Consider the following 20156-nt stretch of genomic DNA (forward strand, 5'->3'; position numbering starts at 1 on the left):
GCACTGTCAGATAAAAAAACACAGTTGAATTTTTTTCTGAAGAAAAACATAACTTAAAAAAATACATATAATTCATACCTTTTGGGAGTAGTTGTTTGCTTTTTCCATTTCAGCCACAATAACAGTGATATCATCACTTTCAAAAATACCTGATAATCAATATATGCTAATCAGTGTGGGGTTTTAAGTGTACAAAAAATATATCTTTTTTTAAAGTGTACAACGATTTGTAGAGCATGCCAAATATCAATTAAAAGAATCAAAAAGCCTTTGTTTCCTGTATGCCAGGTAGTCTGGCCGTACCACATTAGTAACTATATTTTAAATGTGCATCTTTCACACATCTAGCAGAAAACAGGGAATTCAAATAGAAAAAAAAATAAATCAATTTCCCATATGAAGGCTGCATTATAATATTCTGCAATACAACTGAAAGCCTTAATCAAACTAGGACCTCTGTTTTTATCTCAGTGCTAGTATAGAATTATCGCATCCTAAAAAGTTAACTACTTGATTGGGGGGAAAAAAAGGCATTAATAAATATTATTTAATTAATGAAAAAGAAGTATGTGCCGACATTCCTTTTCACATACCTGCTTCTCCAAACCAATGAAATCTCCCATTGGCTGCCTGTACTATTTCTTTAAAAGCAACGGCAGTTTCAGTTGGGTTAGCATAGCGGGCCGGAATAATCCCATTGGAGTCAACATCCTCCATTACACTGAACAGAGAGACATGAAGCTGCAAATCAAGACCACTGCAAACCTCAGCCACATAAGCACTGATTGCGTGCTGCAAGACAGAGAAGAAAAAAGAAAAAAATAAGAAAAAAATCAGTAGTAACCCTTTACCTCAGACGAGCTTCCATCTACTCCACTGGTTCCTGACCAGTGCAAACACTCCCAACCTCAGCAATTCAGTGCATTCAGCAATTGAGTATCTGAATGCCTCCTCAGGTCATGCATACACACAAAACCCGTCACTATTACTACTGACAATGGCAACAGCATTGCTGCAGCCAAGTGAGATGGAGTAGCTATGGGAATCAAAGACACAAGGTCATGGACTTCAAGGTAGCCATGCACTCAAGCAAAGAAGTAGGGATGGAACTGTTAATTTGCTTTTTTGTATGTCGTCCTGGTCTGAGTGACACAGGACTAATTTCTCTTCTAATACTTGGGAAGACTGCACTTTTAGAAGACTCTAGTGTCTGAATTTGTGGAAATATTTACCTTACAGCCAGCTATGGTGTGTGGGTTTCAAGGTCTCAGTGTTTTTGAGCTAGCCAGGTGAAGGGATGAGGAGGAGTGAGAGCCGGGCACTCTACCCAAGCTGGCCAACAGGATTATTTCATACAATCAACGTCACATTCAGTATAAATTAGAAAGTTTGCTGCGAAGTTCTCTCTCTCCCTTGATTGCTGCCATCCTGAGAACTTCATGCCCTGGTGCCGGACCCCTGAGGCCTTCCCTTCCTCCTGCAGTTGTAGCGCTCACAGTGTCTGACCCTTGCTGTCCACTGCTGAGAGTGCACAGCTTCCTACTGATATAATTGGCTGAGTATAATCTTTGCGTATTCTGTATTGGTGTTGGGATCAATATTGGTTCTTTAGTGCTGTTAATGTTAATTATCTAATCTTATTCTATTAAATCTGTTTATACTTCAGCTCCCGGGTTTCCTTGTTTTTCCCGATTCCCCTTCCCAGGTGGGGAGGGGTCATCGGGTGATAGAATGATTGTCTAAACGACAACAAATTGTTACGGGTCTCTCAAATCATAACATATGTATCCTTTGTTTTCTTGTTATCCACCTGGGCTTTTAATGATTTCTTAGGTTTGCCCAGAATTTCCAGAAGTTTGGTCACAAAAGCAAGAGACCCTACTGGGCATGCACGGTTATTCCAGTTGGATTACCGTATGTTCAGAAAATCTGGGCTGTACACACAGCTTAACAGCCACAGAGCACATGCACTACAAACATAGATCCAAGCAATGGATTACTGTTACTAAAAACAGGAGCAGTCTCTACATAGTGCACTGTGAAGTTCAACCATAAACATATTTGTGGCTTTGTTCCCATGAGTTATAAGGAAATGGCATCATACAAAAAATTTGAGTTGGCTTGTTCAAACTCAGAAATTTGCAGGGAAATGATGGCCAGAGCTGGAGTGGGAAAGGAATCCTAAAAACACCTCCTGAATTTTCTGTGATTCACATATTAATAATTGCTCCTTCCAACATACGAATGACAATTGGAGAAATGGAAGTTCAAGATCCTGATAGTTGTGCTGGCTTAGATATGTAAAGGAGAAGCATTCTGCCAACAAGCTATGGTGACTAGCCAAAAGGAAAAAAAAAGTTGAGATTAATTCTGGATAGGAACTTAGAAAGAGTTGCAAAACTGGTGATGATGCTTACTGTTTCCTGATCAGGTATTCCAGTAGTCAGCAGGTAAAGTCCTTGCGATTTGTGTTTATCTCTGTCTTTGAAGTCTACTTCCACAGCTCTCCTGAGAGCGCTCATGAAGTTTCTACTCCCTTTGCACTGCAAGCTCAACACCCACCTAAAAGACGTTTACAGTTCAAAGAATGAAGCAAAAAACCTTTTGTTTCTGCTCAAAGCATTAAAGAGAACTAACAATCTTAAATAACACTGCACTGGAGTCTAAAATTTTTTACAATGACAGAGCGCAAAACCGGATTATGTAACGACCCAAATTATTTGTTCTAGTTTCTATATTGCCACCATGGCAAACTACTTTTTAAGATAAGATTCAGAGCATTGAGATGAAAGAACCCTCCTTTAATTTTATGTAGAAAAATTGTAATGATGTAAAACTTAAAGGAATAAAAATGAATCCACAGAAATATAATGAAACCACTGAGCATGCGACTCCACAAACAGAAACCTGGGATTTGTTTCCAGTGTATGCAAGGAAAAAACAGTTTAGATTTCATATCCCAGTTGAATTTGAAACAATTTTCAGTTCTTCATGTAACCTGTGCATTTCTTACAATGTTTCTGTATCTGTGCACATATATATTCTGTATACATATGAAACACATAATGCTGTTTTCACAACAAGCCATCACAAACAGTCATGGCAAACTATTTTTGTAATATGATAAATTTCTCAATTTCATAAATTGTTCACAATGCTGTTTAAATCGGTTTCTCTGGTTTATCTGTTTCATGGTACCTATGATCACTTAATTCAGATGTATGGAAAAGTTATTTGATCCTACCTCCAAGCGTTTTGTAAGTTTTCTGGTTGGGAAGGAACCAGTTCCAGCTGCCAAGGCACAACATCACTCCCAAATCTTTCACGGAAAGATAACAGCAATTAATTTTCAGACTATGATTTGGAATTAAAAAAAAAAAAAAAAAGAGAGTAAATCCCACTGAAAAAAAAACCCCGTCTGATTTGGGGCATTACAGATGTAAAATTGCCAGGTCATAACTATTTTCTACTTCAAACAGTTTAATTATTCACATTTACCCATCACTCAGGGGTTATCAGATTTTCAAGACAGTGGGCCAGACCACTGAAAAAAAAACCCCGTCTGATTTGGGGCATTACAGATGTAAAATTGCCAGGTCATAACTATTTTCTACTTCAAACAGTTTAATTATTCACATTTACCCATCACTCAGGGGTTATCAGATTTTCAAGACAGTGGGCCAGACTACATTTTTCTTTCCTGAACAGGATACTAAGTGAGCTGGTAAAAGCTCAGCAGAAGGATCATGACAAAAAAAACCCAACCCTCAGATGCTGCCTGTATCTCTCTTGTGAGATAATGGCTCTGCTCTCCCACCAGGTTTGGAACTCCATGGGCTGCTGTCTCTTGCTTTTACCTGCCATTCAGAAATTTGCCAGGCTGCTCTTCAGCAGCTGTGTCATAAATTTCTGACTACCAGTGTTGAGTACAAAATTTTAGTACTATTACATATTAAAAGTATTGGAGTTACCGTAAAATTGAAACGGTGTTCTCAGGTACGGTACCCAAGACACCTCTGACACGTGAATTGATACTGTTATGAACAATACAGCAGGAAGAGAATTTGTTGCAGGTACAGTGCAAAGAGTTTCAGTGAACCTCACCCAAAACAGTGCATTTTAATTACTAATCTGGTCTCTGTGCCTCTAATCCATACACCTATCCAAAAATGATAAATCAGCGCTACTCTTGCAATTACTTCATCGTAAAGCTTAAATACAATTAAAAAAATCTAAAATATGCCCAGTAGTAACTACAATCTCTCAGCATACTTCTTTCACTGCAATGCGTTACAATAATTTTAAAAGAATCTTAAATAGTTGCTTACGCTATAATATTGAAGTAATCTTTATTTGACATTTGTTCCTCAAGTAAAAGTTGCAAAGAGTGCTGGATACGAATGATGTACATGGAGTTTGTCACGGACATATCAACAAGTACAACCACCCTATATAAGAAATATGTTATTTGTAAAAAAAAACCAACTTATTTAATTACATATTCTTATCTTCACTGTAGTGTCACTAGGGAAATTATCTTCTAGATACGTATCAAAATGTATTAACACCGAATCTGTACTAAAAAAAACCCTGCAAAACACAAAGCAATTTTTTTTAAAAATAGTAACAATAATGGAAAAGTCTATCTTTAAGCTATGCAATAACGAGGGTACTGGCACATGTAGTGCCATAATGGCTATTCTCTATACTTATCCAAAACACATCTGAAACGTGTGTCTTACGTGCTAGATACCTCTAATTTGAGTCTCATTCTGTCTCATGAAATTGCAGTTTTGTGTTGATTGATGATCACTGGAGTCAGTAAAGTCACTGGATCATTAAAAAAGCTATCACATCTATTTTCAAATGGATTGCTTACACTGGTCATATCTGCAACTGCTCTCTACATCTGACTTTTTTCTGCCCTGTATTCCTTGGTGTTGACTTACATGCAAAGCAAAGGCTGGCAAATGAGAACCATCACAAACACACACAAAAAAAAGGGACTATCAAAGTGTGATACCTCCTCTCACAAACATTTCCCCATATTCTTCTGCTAGCAACAGATAGCCAGTCAATTCGTTTCTCATAGATTCTTATCATTTTAGCAAGGTGTTTCTATGGATAAAATATAGAAAATTTAAGTTAAAAAAAGAAAGTTCAAGCAAGTCTTTTATTGGGAAATGCTAAAGAGAAGCAACATCACAGCACAATAATGAAAAAATTAATGATTTTCATTCATTTTGACAGCAGCACTTCATTCTTAGTAAAGATAAGAGAATACAGTCCGTGAAAAAAACATACAATGATAAAAAAGCAAGAAGGGGTCTAAAGGTCTAAACTCTCCTCTTCACATTTCCCCTTGCTAGCATGTTCCAAAATAGTGGCAAAGCGCATTAAAAAAGAAAAAAAAAAATTCAAAACCCAGTTTTTGCAAGCTTACCATTTCAATAGCAATTTTAGGCAGTGTTCCTAACAAAACACATCATTTAAAATAAACACAGTATTTTCAAACACGTATCATTCTTTAATACAGTATCAGTTTGAAAACATTAAGGCCATTTGTCCAAACTCTACAGAACATGACCCTTGCAAGCATATGTATACATTACATGTATGAGGGCAAATCAAGCTAGGAAAGAACACTGAACTCGGAAACAAAGCTATAAGGTAGCATGCTTTTGGAGCACAAAACACAAACATCTGCTGGTGATCAAGGAGACAAAAGCTGCTTTCATGTCTGCCAGTTAAACTTTAGGCTCTCCTTTGTGGTCTGACTATAGAGTTCTACAGATTTCTCATCGCTCCTCAATTTTAAATATTTAAATGTTTTGCCCTGCCTGCAAACATTCCCATGGCCGTTTGTCAGGACTGCTAGTGGTATCCAGAAGAGAATAGAAAAAGAATAAATAGACCACTATATAACACACCCCGGCTGCAAATATCCCCAGGCAGCTTCTATTTCATTAAACTTGTCCCACTCTCCGATGATCTGCATTCTGACCAAGGAGGAAATCCTCTAGAACCACTACTGCCTGTAAGAATTCCAGCGGCCTTCATTATGTTACCTGTATATACACGTATTGCCACTTCCTTCACACTTAAAACAGTGAATGAAGTCCTCAAAGATCCTCAATATCCCATACAGTGTAGATGTTCTCCTGGTGTGCCAGTAGTTTTCAGGTTATCTATATAGTAATATCACCATGGCAAATATGCAAAAATCCTAACATCCACGATGTAACAGCATTCTTAATTCATCTGCAAGCTCTAGGAGAAACTCTATTAGCAGCCTCTCTATACTCTTGAAGAACATCTGGCAACTATAAGGCTGAAGGCAAATGCAAAGCAAGATACTCAGTTTGTGCAGCCAGTTCAAAAACTTAAGGTGAAGGTAAGAGATAGCAGAGAGCAGGGTGCAATGTAGCTCAAGGGAGATAGAAGGAAAGGTAAGAAGACAGAGAGTGTTGTCTTAAGACACTGATCTTTTCTTCAAACTGAACTGCCATCCTGTTGTGCTTGACACAATTCCAGTTGTGCTTAACACAAATGAACATGCCTTGGAATAAAAAGCTGCTCTTACTTGAGACAATGCAACATAAATCTATTATCTATAAGGGATTTTACTGTTCTTAGTGAATTCACCAGTAACACTACCTACAACATTGTTCGTAAGATCTCTTTTAAAGCTTCTCTTCAGAGGGACACCAAAGCCAATACCACCTGCATAGTTTAAAAATCATTTACCTGCTGAAAAGTTACCCGATGAAAAATTCACTTATATTACCAGAGAGACTCAGCCACTGAGATATTACCTTGTTCTGTCACTTGATTACAATTTAGAGCACATCACATATCAGAAACAGTTACCTGGCCTGCTTTCCACCTGCTGTATTTATCATCGACATTTCCCTCTCTGTCTCAAGGGTGGGCCAGAGTACGCAGCTGGATGTTTTTTCTACTTTTAGTAGTATTAAATCATTTTCACTGACGCCATCAATCTTCCAAGGCAAACTCCACACTGCTTGCTATGGGAATTACTGGGACTCCTAAAGGCCTGAAAGACTACTGAGAAACAGCCTTTATATACACAGTTACAGACTGGAAGGCATGGAGTAGGCATTTTATAAATATTACACAGATTTCTCAAACTAAATGGGGCAGTTGGTATCATTGGACAAACCTACTTTTTTTCTGAACTCTAGCCTGCTTTCTGAGCCTACATAACAGGGTGTGATCAGCTTTCTTGAACTCTTTCATAAAAGTAGTTTCCCACTAATTTCCCACTAAGAGCGAAAAAGGCTTAAAAGCTTCCGTTTTGTGATTGCTACTTTTTGCCCCAGGATTAGAACAGTTCTTGTCTTGCCCCTAGCGTAGAATGCGGAGCTCTGGATCTAAAAGCACTGGGTGCCTCTGCTCATCATACCATGTTGCACAATGACACAGACCTCTTGTTTTTCCCAAGACTCAAATCCCTCCACTGTATTTCACCTTGCACATAAAGCCGCAAAAGCAAAGCTGCAAAACCAAAATCACCGTGCACATATGCCCAGCTGTGCCTGAAGAGAGCAGTATCCTCATATCTCACTAACTTTAGAAGAGAGAAAAATAAAACCAAAACAAACCTTCATGCAAGCTGCAGAGGAAGAGGATAAACTGGAACAATTTAGGAGACTGTCATTTCTTAACTTCAACACTAGTAAAGGATCTAGACAATTAAAAGGCTAATGTGGTGCCTCTGAAAGTACAGATCAGATGCTGAACTCAGAATATAAACTATATCTCCAAATGCTACTGGACTCTTCATAGGAACTGTACTACATTACTGGTATTCAGGTATTATAGCACAATTTCAAAAAGAAGGAGAGCTGGTGCTGGGTGCTGTAGGATCCACTCCAAACTAATCAGAGAAAGAAACTCACATGTATGTACACATTACCCAAACCTAGAATACAGACTAATGCAAGACCCTGATCAAAGCAACCTAGTTTTATTCCTGTGGCTTTATTCATAATGCAGACACGCTTCTGCCATCTTCCCCACATGCACAAGTCACCATCACTGATCTGGAATACTGTGTCTTTTTCCATCACTCTCCCCATCTCCATCCATGCATCCATTCATGGAGCTGAGAGAAGCTCACCTACCAAAGAAACTCGTGTCGCTGTATACTTTTTTAATTCCTTATTCAACCAGTCTTGTCGATTATTTGATAATTTAAGATCAAACTTTTATTTCAAAATAATCCCTTGCCTTGACTCTCTTTCCTACACATCTGAGGGACTAAGTTTCTGTGACAGCAAGAGGCTCTGGTTTGCTGCTATGTTATGAGCCTTTGCACATATTTTCATATCACACAACATCTTTCAAGTAATGCTACAACCATCAAAGCTTGCTCCTACACTACTTCCTAGAATGCTGCTGCTAGGCCTTGAGTCTTTCCTGGTCTAGCCAGTAACAGTTAAGACATCCTTCTTCATAAAACCTGTTTGATGTCTAAAGGGATAAAACAAAATACAAAACTTTTTTTTTTTTAATGGTTAGACCAATATGAAATGGGACAGTTCTGTTAAAGTATTGTGTTGTGTTTCAATGTACAGGCTAAAGGATTCAGACACACCTGGGTAGAATTATGTAAATACATTCTTACACATAGATTTCAAAATGCACACTGCTGTATTTATGAGCAACACTGACGGACTCCTTCTCTTAGTTAGGCTCCTTCATCACTACCATAAGATTCTGGGTCCCAAGTCTGACCAGATCAGTGCAGACTTACACAGACAGCTGTCTGTACATGAATCCCTGCAGTACTTACATAACAGGACAATTAATATGGAATAATTAGATGGTAGTCTAGCCCCGATAAGGCCACATCGCTATAGACAACTCACCTGATAGTTGTATAATACTGGCAGGTCAACGTGGATATTTTTCACAGTTCCATCATACCACTCAAACTGCATCATTGCTTTCTAGAAGGATAAATAATACTGTTATGTGTTTACAGAAGCCTATATAAACTACATTAACACGTAATTCCTTCCTGGATCATTCTTAAGAATGGCATAAGTATCTGATTTGAATCTACGATTCAAATTTCAGTTAAGGTCTGCAGAATTTCACTAACTTATAAAGTACTGATTCTCATTAGAAAGATGTAGCAATAGAACGAAAGAAAAAGAAAGGGTCCCCATCACTTACCTCATGTAGAGTTGATGACACTGTTTTTTGAAGAATAGGTACAAATTCTTCCACAGGAGAGAAAGCATTGGGAGCCAAAACTCGATAAAAGTTTAACTTTTTAGCTATAGTGAGGAACAAATAAACTAAATAAAACACATGCTCTGTCTTTAATTCATGTTTCATACCGGTTAAGCATTTCTTTCTGTGCTACCTTTCAATCCATTTGTCTGTAACCAGTCTGTTGAGGTTTTGGCCAGGACGCATGGTGTTTGAATAACTAACGGTCCTTCGTGCTTTGGAGGCTTTGGTAAGAAGTTGGAAGGTGCCGTATTTGCAAATTCTGTGGAAACCTAAACCAGGTTTTAAGAAAAACTCTTGCAAGTTTTAGCATAATTTATTTACCGTCAATCAAAAATATCCAGCATGAAATATTAGTCTTACGTTCACCGAAGTGCTGGGATTTTAACAAGCAAAATACTTTGAAAATCGCTATACCTGGTCCTAATAATGGGGTTCGGGGGACAAAGTTCCATTAACTTCACTGTGTTTGCCACAATGTAAAAACCCACAGGAAAATTAAAACATCATGGTTATACACACTAGCATGAAAACACCCAACCATTTCTCTAAGAAAATTAAGTAGGAAAAGGATCTTTGTTACACACAGATCAAATCCTGACGGCTCCATTTTCTACCTGCACTGACTCAAATGAACCACATTCTACCTTCATTCACACCAATGGAAACAAGTCAACAAAAACTCCTATGGGGCACCAGAATTCCTTTACTTCAAAAAGGGGTAAGACAACTTTGTTTTATGAATAGACAGAAGTTTGTGATATTTTTTCATACAGAAGGGTTGACTAGTAAGTTTCTGAAATTACATGCTTTTATTTGGGGATACAGGACCCTCTAAGTCATTTCAGGGTGACTTCTGCTCCGTATGTAGTCTACATGGTCCTTAGTAATTATGAGGTTGGAAGAGAGATGAAAGAATTCTATACCTACAGAATATGGAGGACGAGGGGAAATAGAATTAGAAATATTATTCACAAATGACCAGTTTGCCTCCTGTCTGGAACGTCTTAGGTCAGATGACCAGATTTGCAAGGATACCCAATGGAAGCTTTCAATCCCTCTTTAAGATCAGATCTGCCCACCTCGCGCAACTGCCTACAGTAGTTGTGACAGAGAGCAGACTACTTCTTTTGTTAACAAAAAAAATCCTCACAGATTTGTAAAACAGTGCTGCCAAATTTTTAGCATTAAAGTTTAGCAACCATAGGTGAATTCTTTCTAAATTTCCAGGCCCTTAGAAAGAACAGAGATGAGAATAAGGCAAAAGAAAGATGCGTATTTCCACTTAAGACTTTCTGCACGAGGTGAAAGACAGACATGAGTAAATAATCTTTCTACCAGATCAACGCAGAACTAGAAATGATCCAAACACTCCATAGGAAAAAAAAAAATCACAAGACGCTCTCTTTCTTCGTCATCCATATTTCCTCAGGAGCACTTAAAAGCTACTTTATTGGAGAAAAGACAAAGAAGGTAAGAGTGTCTGATATGTTGATCAAATAAGGCATAAGAATAGAAACATTAACAAGACAACTGTTACAGAAAAAATGGTGCCAATAAGATAGGACCAACACAGACACAGATGAGTTACAGACAAACTGTAGCCTCCTAACTTCAACACTAGTAATGGATCTAGACAAGTCCTTACAATTTCGCAACTGATTTAAGTGTCCACCTCAAGGACTGTTGGAACTTCATTTAAATGATCATGCATACAGTTAGGCCCGCGATTGTCTTAGATTTCCATTATGATCATGGTACAACATTCTTTTCACTGCATTTTGGTTGCTTTATAAAACTTGATGCATTTTGGAGAATGTCTAGCAAAATGTCTCTTTTACTGGTTTTGGCCTTAATTCACTCATACAATGGATGGCTAATAGATAATATTCAAAGTTCACTTATCAGAACACCTGATTAATCATATAACATTTTTTCCATCTTGTGAAAACTAGAAACTTCTACCCCTGACACTTCAAAGTACATCCAAAAATAAAGAGATACATACATCTGCTATTCCACTAGTAAGTGAGCCACGAATTCTTCTTTGAAAAGTCTGCTTGAGTCTCTTGAGTAGGTCCTTAGCCTTCTGGGATTCCCGAAGTAGCAGCTGAACATCACTGCTATCAATATTCTGTACATATAAAAACAAAGGGGGAAAAATAAGTCAACTACTATTTAAATACCAACCAAACCACTTTCTTACTTTGATGTGCCTGCATGTATACAAGACTGCCTGGCATAGCAGAATTGAGCGTATCTAACACGCTGCATAAAAGTTATTCATCATTTTATAAACAAGATATTATTTTATCATTTTGAATCAGTGTACAATTAGCCACTGCTTGCATCCTTTTCATCAGCTTTAAGTCAGTGAACAATTTCTGCAAATTTTATTGCAGGAAAGCATTTTCAGTTGCAGAAAGAATTAACCACAGGTTTATTGACCACATCCTCAGCACTTCTAAGACAGAAACTTTCAGCATCAGGTCTTGCTATAAACTTCTATTCAGATGATAACTAGTTCACCTTCTGAAAGCGAAGAGTCATCAAAAAGAGAGAAAACTGCATTGCCTCTCTAGCTGTCACCTACCTCTCCCTTTGAAGAGTAGCAATGATAATGGCCTCTTACAGCTTCTGCAAGGTTCTTTAGAACTGCCTACATATATAAATAGGAAGAGAAATAGTTACTTTGATTTACTAGTCTCTTCTGATAACATGGGTTGTTGGTATTCAGTCCTCAAATTGAGATAGAATCTTTGAGGTACAGGTAAGTGAGAAAGCCAAAGTAATTATGTTTCCATTGTTTTCTTAGCAGTTTTATTTTAATATGGCTGAAAAACTAACTCAGTAAAGAAATTTACAAAATAGGCAATAAGGGTCAAGTTCATTCACCTTGTCTTAAAATGCCAGTCACTTTCTCTTCCATTGAAGGCAGGTGTCCTGGTTTGAGGTAAAACGGAACCAATGTTGTTCAGTAACTTAGCTTCTTAGGTGGGCCTCTCTAACTACTGAAATTAACAGCATATTGTGCAGACAATGTTCACTCTCTCAGAATGCTAAGACCTACGTTTATAGTTGATGCCCGGGCACGGCATGCAGAGAGGCTCTTGCTTATACTTATTGCTATAACAACCAAGGCCAACCAACTTTGTTATTTGCCCCGTTGGAGGGTGGGAAGCGGAAAAGCATAGTGGGGTCCCACCTGCAAGGACGAGCGGACAGGACAGGTGACCCAAAACTGACCAACGAGCGTATTCCATCCCATCTGCCTCATGCTCAGTATAAAGGCTGAGGGATCAAAGGGTCGGCTCTCTTCCTGCAATGGCCGACGTCTGAGGAGGACTCTGTTCGTCTGCCTGCGATCCCGATCCTGAATGCAGATCCGGAATCCAGTTCCCGTCTGTCACTGAGTCCAGCCTGGGACTGCCCCGGGGCCAGCCGGTGTCGGGATTGTCATCTCGGGGGCTTGATAGAGGTTTGTATATATTTCATTATTTCTTTTTATTTTATTATTAGTATTTCATTAAAGTAGTTTAGTTCCTTCTAAACTCATAAGTCTCTTTTTCCTCCTCTGCCCCTCTCTTTGAAGACGGGTAGAGGGCAGCATCTGTCAGTCCCATCTGGGGTCCCCCAGGTCCCCAGTAGCCGATTTGGCCTAAACCACGACAGCAGGCTTGTGCTAGCCAGATAAAAAGCGTATCACTGAAGTCTACAAGTATAAATACTAGGCTCTCCTTCACCTGCCCACAATTACTTCTTAAATCCTTTGCTGCTCTTTTCACCTCTCCTATCTCCTTCTCTTCTACCATCTACAAGTACAATCCTTTTCCCCACAACTGCAAGACCCTTACTCCATCCAATCTTCTCTTCAAGACAGGATTTCAACCATGTCCTCCCTGCCACTTAAGTCACTCCATGCCTTTGGGATAAGCTTAAACAAGCAATCAACAAGCAAAACAAGTTTCTATCCAGAAGCTAATCAGAAGTAACTGCTTACTTATCCTTCTGTCCTCCTCTTCCTCCAGGCAGTCACCTGGTCCAAACCATTGGTCATAATCAACACTGTAATTTGAGCAACACTGCTAGGTCTTGCACTGATGCTATTCCATACAAAAATATTCCTATCCCAGAGACTGCTATAGTCATATGATCTCACTCCCAAGTCCCTGCCTTTTCTCCTATGGTCCGTCTCCATACCCATTTGTCCTTACTGCATTAGCGCCTACCTGAAGTCCCCTATTTTTCTGCTTTCACCTGCAAAACAGCTCTTAGCCCCAAAGTCTTCTCTGTAAACACATGGGATGATTATCTGGAAATAACTGCTTCCCCTCAGCTGCCAAGCCTGTCAACACCACTTGGTTGTCACTTCTGGCTTTGGTATGAACAAAGATGAATGCTCCAAACAAATTTTTTCACATGTGCAAATCTGCTCTGAAGAAAATAAAACACGAAATCAAGAACTCTTTAATGAATGGGCTAGCTTCCCCACAACTATATGAGAAAAGACATTGCAGCTGAATAGGAAACATATGACAGGACACTTAGGGAGGCAAGTATTAACACAATTACTTACAAGAGAAGCAGGATTGTTGCAATCATATGTAACAGCATGAGTCTGCAGTTTTCTCCCCAGTATATGCTGCTGAGCGTAGTCAGACAAGATTTCCAAAGACTGATCAGGGCTGATATAAAGAAATAAATAAGGCGAGAGTTAAAAAGGCCGTACTGAAGAAGACAGGGAAGAAAACTAAGTGGGAATGAAATAACAAATCATGGGAATGTAATCCAGTCATTTAGCATAACTGAACATCCTCTACCTCTTTCAGCCATTACTGAGGTACTACTACTGGGGTTTGGTTCTGTCCTGAAAACCTGAACAATAATAAAAGCACTAAGATTCTATTCCAGTTCATAATGGCTTATGTTCTAAATTATTCCTTGCTAGCCCCTGAAGTAAAAATCAGGGATTGTAGTTTTGCCCCATGACAAACTGCAATAGAGAAGTTTTCAACTCAGATCTTCAACTGTATGTAAGGATGTCCATTGTCTTCCAAAAGCACCAAACTAAAATTTTGCTTTGTGTTTAGAACTTAGTGACCCACACAGCTTTCATTCCCTGAGTTTTGATGGTTCTTCATGTCACATAAAAGCCTTTTCTTCCAGCTACACTTGTGCCAGGGACAGACACTAAGTTTTCACTTGCACATACTATACATTTTTGCTTTCTGTTCGCTGCAGACCTAAGCAAAACTTGGAACCTTGTAAGTGAACACTGCATGTCCAGTAAATTGGCTGAAATGTAATCTCAATCATCCTAAATATCAAGCTTGCCAAGCTTACACCATCGTTTTTTTGCACATTTAAAATAAACACAATGAATAAATTAGTACAGTAACACTATCAGAATCCTTACTGTAGTCTTTTTCTTGTAATCCTGACTCTAGTACTGCAAATTTTCAAACAATGACAGTAGAATTGAAGAATTTCAGCCTGTAATTTATCTAATCTCAGCCTGGTTTCATTTGTTTAATCAGATATTTTAAGTTTTCCCATCAGCACCACTAAAGATCACAGAGAGAAAACTATATTTGAATGTTTAATGCTATTTTACAGCAAAATCTAGCTCATCATCTAATCTTCCTTGAGGCGTGGACGCTTTCAGTGACATCCTTAATGATGCTGAAGGATTTTATTGAAGTAAAATTAGAGCTAGTAGACTCTCAATGGATTATCACAGTAACTGATCTGCAAAGGAAAAATGTAGCTTCGTATCAGAAAATATAAGATTTATAAATAGTAAAAAAGAAAAGAAATAAAGGAATTCAGTGGCATGAACTAAAAATACAAAAAACCTGGATATTAAATTTTGTATTTACTTTTGTATCAAGTTCAGATTCTTATAGCAAGATTCTGTATCCAAGTTAAAGCTGGTTGTTAGGCCAGATAACTAACTTACCAGCTTCCTACAATAAGAACCAGAGAATTCAGTTCTTTCATTGTAAGGACATGTTTTAAGGCTTTCAGCAAATTGCAGCCTTGACCAGGCTCCAGCTGTTGTATCCACTGTCTCGCTTCATGTAGCCTAGGAGGAGAAAAAAAGAAAAAGGAATATGTACACTTAACATGCAGATGCTAAATAAGGTAGATCATGAAGATTACAACAAACCACAGCAGCTGCTAAGACATTTTAGGCATGAACAAGACAGCTCGAAATCACTGACTGCGCTTAAAATTCATTGGTTTTTTTCCCTCTTACAAATCACTGGGCACAAGATGAAAAACACTAGTTATCATCTACACAGGATTGCTCTAATTAAATGGAGACCTTGTTTGTAGCACCTTTATTTTTCAGAGAAATGAACTTACTTACGCATGAACATTGACGTTTTTTGGACTCTCCCAGAGAGGTGAAATTTCTGTACTGAATGAGAGGCAGTACAATTGCTTCTTATAACACAGCTGTTCATCTGTTAAGCACTAATAAATAAAAAATTGTTAGTGCGTTACTATCCATGCTGCTTCTAGTAGGGTTATTATGTAAAAAAGTAAAAATAGTAACTTCCTAAAAATAGTTGACAGCAATTTTTTCAGCTACCACAGAGAAAAATTTCCAAGAAAAAGTCATACAGATTCAAGTATTTCATAAGAAGTACAGAGACAAAACCTGCAAACCGATCGTAATCAAGCCAATTTGTTAATGGGGCAGGAGGCAGGGAATATTTATTGTACTGGTATCAGTTTTCCTCTTCAGTTGACAAGCACATGAAACAACATACTGACCTAGAATGGGCATATTCACCCACCAAGCAATTACTAAATAATGTTTAATACATACTCATGGATAGGGGTAAACAATAGTTCAGGTATGAAGGCTAAGCCAACCAGACTATGTGGAAATCCAGTTTTGTTTAAATAATTCCTGAATGCAGGAAATTAAATTGTACAAAGTTTCAAAGTTAGATAGTAAAACAGCTACATCATATCTTCCTTACTACAAAAATGTTATAAAAATAAAGAGTACAATAAAGGACAAGCTTCTTTTGGGACTTCAGGAAGTGATTAATTCACCAAGGTTCTGACCAAAAATGGTGAAGCATTCCTTGTTCTGATAAAACATAAAGGCATAAAGAAACTATATTTACTATAAATAGCTCTACGTAGAACTTGGTTCTAGCTTTTACAGCTGTTTCTCTTAGGCAAGTTTATTCCATAGAGAATGCTGGTACAAGAATTGAGAAACTTCCAAATAGTAATAATGAAAGTATTATTACTACGGTATATACTGAAGTTTATTTGGATCTAGACATTAACAGAGACTACGCTTTCAAAGACATTTAAAACATACTTTTCTACAACAGAAATTGTCCATTGTACTGTATATTATGAATTTAAGCAGATTTTTTTCTACTTAGTTCCTGGCTTGTAGTTATACAAAAGCTTGATTAGTATGTTATAATTGCTGAAGTTTGCTTTATTATGACTTACCAAAAGGTCCTTCTGAAAATCCAGTAGTCTAGGTCCGTAACTCATATGAGACACATCAACCATAAGTCCAACTTTGGTTCCCTTTATATGGCCAAACACCTTAAAAAAGAAAAGTCTTTGTAAATACTAACCTTATGTAAAGTTGGATAATTTTACCGTTTATTCTGTACAATACCACTTTAAAATCAAATATGAGGTTTTTCACTTTAAGCTTTTTAGCATAAAGATGATGCAGTGACAAAGACAAGAAGGAAAAAAATAACCAAACAGAGGCCTACTGACTCCCAGTTTATCCTTACCAGTGAATCGTATCCCCTCCTTCCCGAGACAACCTATTAATTATTTGAGAGGATAAAAAATAACTTTGTCTATAGCATCTCCTTCAGGCCCAATAAGTGATTAACCAGCTGAGCAAGAGGGGGCACAATGGACTACAATACAGCGCCACTCCAGTCAGAGGTTAACCTCAGCATTGTCTGCTCCCATTTAAATCACACTGAGAGGTCCTGATGATTAAGACTGCTAGGAGAAAGAAAAAGACTAGATCTAGAAAGCAGAAAACTGCATACCAATAAAAGATCGAGAAAAACAAGTGTCACTGCATAGTAACTCAGTAAATAACGAAAATATATACGCTTTCCGGAAGCCCCTTTTCACTAGTGTTCAAAAGTTAGTTTATTCTTTAACGCCATATACAGTACTAAAAATATACTGCAAAGTTAAAGTTACCTTTCTGCTGTCCCGCAACAGCCACTGAATTCGCTGCTGGTAAAGTTCAATCACCCTGACAGAAGGCATAGCACACGTTTAGCTATGATTTTACACATTTAAAAATCACTTAGAAAACTTTTAACTTCCACATCATGACTAGATCCATGACTTGAAACTAATCCAAGTTACAGTAAACATAACCCACAAATACGCAGTATTACCTGTGAAAACCCAACTATTCACTAGCTGCCTTTCTAAAATGAGCTAACTGCTTCAGTTCGAAACCTGGTTGATAGGAATCTTCATTAAAAAATAAAAAAAACTCATCTGTAGTGACATACAATTATCACTTAGGCTAAATTTCAGCAAAAAAAAAAAAAAGATTCAATGCTGAAGTTCCCAGAGATAATAAATTAAGATTTAAGGCAGTACCTGTAATCATGGGGGATGGGGATATAGAACTGGTTACAGATCAAAATCATAAACAACGTGGATACTTACTCAGAAAGTCTGGACTCAAAATCAGTAACAGTCTCTTCTGTAAACTCTCTCTCTTCAACACTGTTTCTTGAATTCCTGGAACACTATGCATAATTAGTATCAGACATGCACACAAATAATGACTGACTAAAGAAAGGGCTGTGTCGCACTTACAAAATAATATTGCCTTCATTTATCAGATGCTCTAATGTCAATTGCAAGGATTCTAAACTGTAGTTTCTTAGCCATTCCTCTGTGGTTTGCACCTTTTTAGACTGTATTTTCTTCATTTGTATTCCCTATAGATCAAGTCAGAAAAAAATAAATGCAGTATGAGAAATGAAATGTGCTGTTCAAATGTGACAAAAATATAAGCCCTAAGGATGGCTGCTGGTAGGCAATGCATATACAACAACAACATAATTTTAGCTGCTGGCATACGCTCTTGGATGTGGGATGAAAAGGAAAAGACAGTTTCAGAATACCCTCAGATTGTGACCTAAAGGAAGGGGAAGCAGAGCTTAGTTTGGAGGAGACAGTAAGGAAGACAAGAAATAGGAGAGTTTAGTAAAACAAATAGAAGAGATTTAGCAGTGATTTACCGGAGAGGAAGAAAAATTAACCATCTCTGAAACCCGCCTCTTAGAGTTTGAAGGGGGATAGATTGTCTTCTGCTTTTCAAAAGAAAAATGCAGCATTAACAGTTGATCTCTCTTTATTGTTTTGCCCGATTTGTTCACAGGCTGATTCATCTCTGCAGAGAAACTACATGTAGCTTGATGACAGTAACAAGTGGCGTTCCCCAGGGGTCAGTACTGGGTCCAGTCATGTTCAATATATTCATCAACGACCTGAATGAAGGGATAGAGTGTACCATCAGCAAGTTTGCTGATGACACAAAACTGGGAGGGGTGGCTGACACACTGGAAGGCTGTGCTGCCATTCAGCGTGACGTGGACAGGCTGGAGAACTGGGTGGAGAGAAACCTTATGAAGTTCAACAAGGGCAAGTGTAGGGTACTGCATCTGGGGAGGAATAACCGCATGCATCAGTACAGGTTAGAGGCTGACCTGCTGGAGAGCAGCTCTGTGGAAAAGGACCTGGGAGTCCTGGTGGACAACAGGATGACCATGAGCCAGCAATGTGCCCTTGTGGCCAAGAAAGCCAATAGCATCCTGGAGTGCATCAAGAAGAGTGTGGCCAGCAAGTCGAGGGAGGTCATCCTCCCCCTCTGCTCTGCCCTGGTGAGGACACATCTGGAGTACTGTGTCCAGTTCTGGGCTGCACGGTTCAAGAAGGACAGGGAACTGCAGGAGAGGGTCCAACAAAAGGCTGCAAAGACGATGAGGGGACTGGAGCATCTTTCCGATGAGGAAAAGCTGAGGGACTTGGGTCTTTTTAGTCTGGAGATGACTGAGCGGGGATCTTATCAATACTCATAAATACTTAAAGGGAGGGTGCCGGGGGGATGGGAACAGTCTTTTTTCAGTGGTACCCAGTGAAAGGACAAGAGGTAATGGGCACAAACTTGAACATGGGAAGTTCCATTTTAACATGAGGAGGAACCTCTTTACTTTGAGGGCGGCAGAGCACTGGCACAGGCTGCCCAGAGAGGTGGTGGAGTCTCCCACTCTGGAGACATTCCAAACCCTCCTGGATGCCGTCCTGTGCAACCTGCTGTAGATGACCCTGGTCTGGCAGGGGAGTTGGACTAGATGATCTTCCAACCCTGACCATGCTGTGATTCCGTGACTTTAGTGAAACTGTCTGTGTGTATATGCAAATATATGTAAGGAAACATGTCAGTCACCTATCAGCTTATTTATTCCCCATTCTGTATTTATAGTGGGTATCTATTACTGTTCTAGTTGCTTCATTTAGCAGGAAAACTTGCCTACCGGCAGATCTTGTGTCTCGTTGGTATGTGTTACCAGCAATCCATTAGCTGGTCCGAGATCAGATATAGTAAAATCTGCCATGGTGGATGATCACCCTGTAGACTGGATTTTGTGGTCACCCTACAAGGCAACGAATTTTATGGGATGACTTCTTTACCCATAATATTTCTGTATTGTCATAAAGCCTTTACAAGTTTTGGGTTTTTTTCCTGTGGGAACTATTTTATACTTTGACTTTTGTTTACATATTCCATTTGATATATGATAATTGTTTTGAAGTGACATAGTACGTAGTTTATACAAGCTACAATTTAC

General features: G+C 38.5%; 1 protein-coding gene across 1 annotated transcript in view; it reads right to left on the minus strand.

The window, feature by feature from the left end:
• The window catches only part of VWA3A (von Willebrand factor A domain containing 3A), a 32664-nt gene extending 12742 nt beyond the window's left edge, over window positions 1-19922 (minus strand). The window contains exons 1-19 of the mRNA XM_009886473.1: window positions 19842-19922; window positions 18118-18242; window positions 17965-18039; window positions 17482-17536; window positions 16753-16851; window positions 15638-15744; window positions 15224-15349; window positions 13841-13949; window positions 11858-11923; window positions 11273-11398; window positions 9398-9536; window positions 9205-9308; window positions 8895-8975; window positions 5024-5118; window positions 4329-4448; window positions 3245-3319; window positions 2418-2562; window positions 594-792; window positions 79-149 (exon numbers count right to left, since the gene is read on the minus strand). Coding sequence (XP_009884775.1) covers window positions 79-149; window positions 594-792; window positions 2418-2562; window positions 3245-3319; window positions 4329-4448; window positions 5024-5118; window positions 8895-8975; window positions 9205-9308; window positions 9398-9536; window positions 11273-11398; window positions 11858-11923; window positions 13841-13949; window positions 15224-15349; window positions 15638-15744; window positions 16753-16851; window positions 17482-17536; window positions 17965-18039; window positions 18118-18242; window positions 19842-19922 — 1998 coding nt within the window. The remainder of the gene's footprint in view (window positions 1-78; window positions 150-593; window positions 793-2417; window positions 2563-3244; window positions 3320-4328; window positions 4449-5023; window positions 5119-8894; window positions 8976-9204; window positions 9309-9397; window positions 9537-11272; window positions 11399-11857; window positions 11924-13840; window positions 13950-15223; window positions 15350-15637; window positions 15745-16752; window positions 16852-17481; window positions 17537-17964; window positions 18040-18117; window positions 18243-19841) is intronic.
• Between the last annotated feature and the right edge of the window lie 234 nt (window positions 19923-20156).

This window comes from Charadrius vociferus, unplaced genomic scaffold, assembly GCF_000708025.1.
Source record: "Charadrius vociferus isolate BGI_N301 unplaced genomic scaffold, ASM70802v2 scaffold746, whole genome shotgun sequence".
Lineage (NCBI taxonomy): Eukaryota > Metazoa > Chordata > Aves > Charadriiformes > Charadriidae > Charadrius > Charadrius vociferus.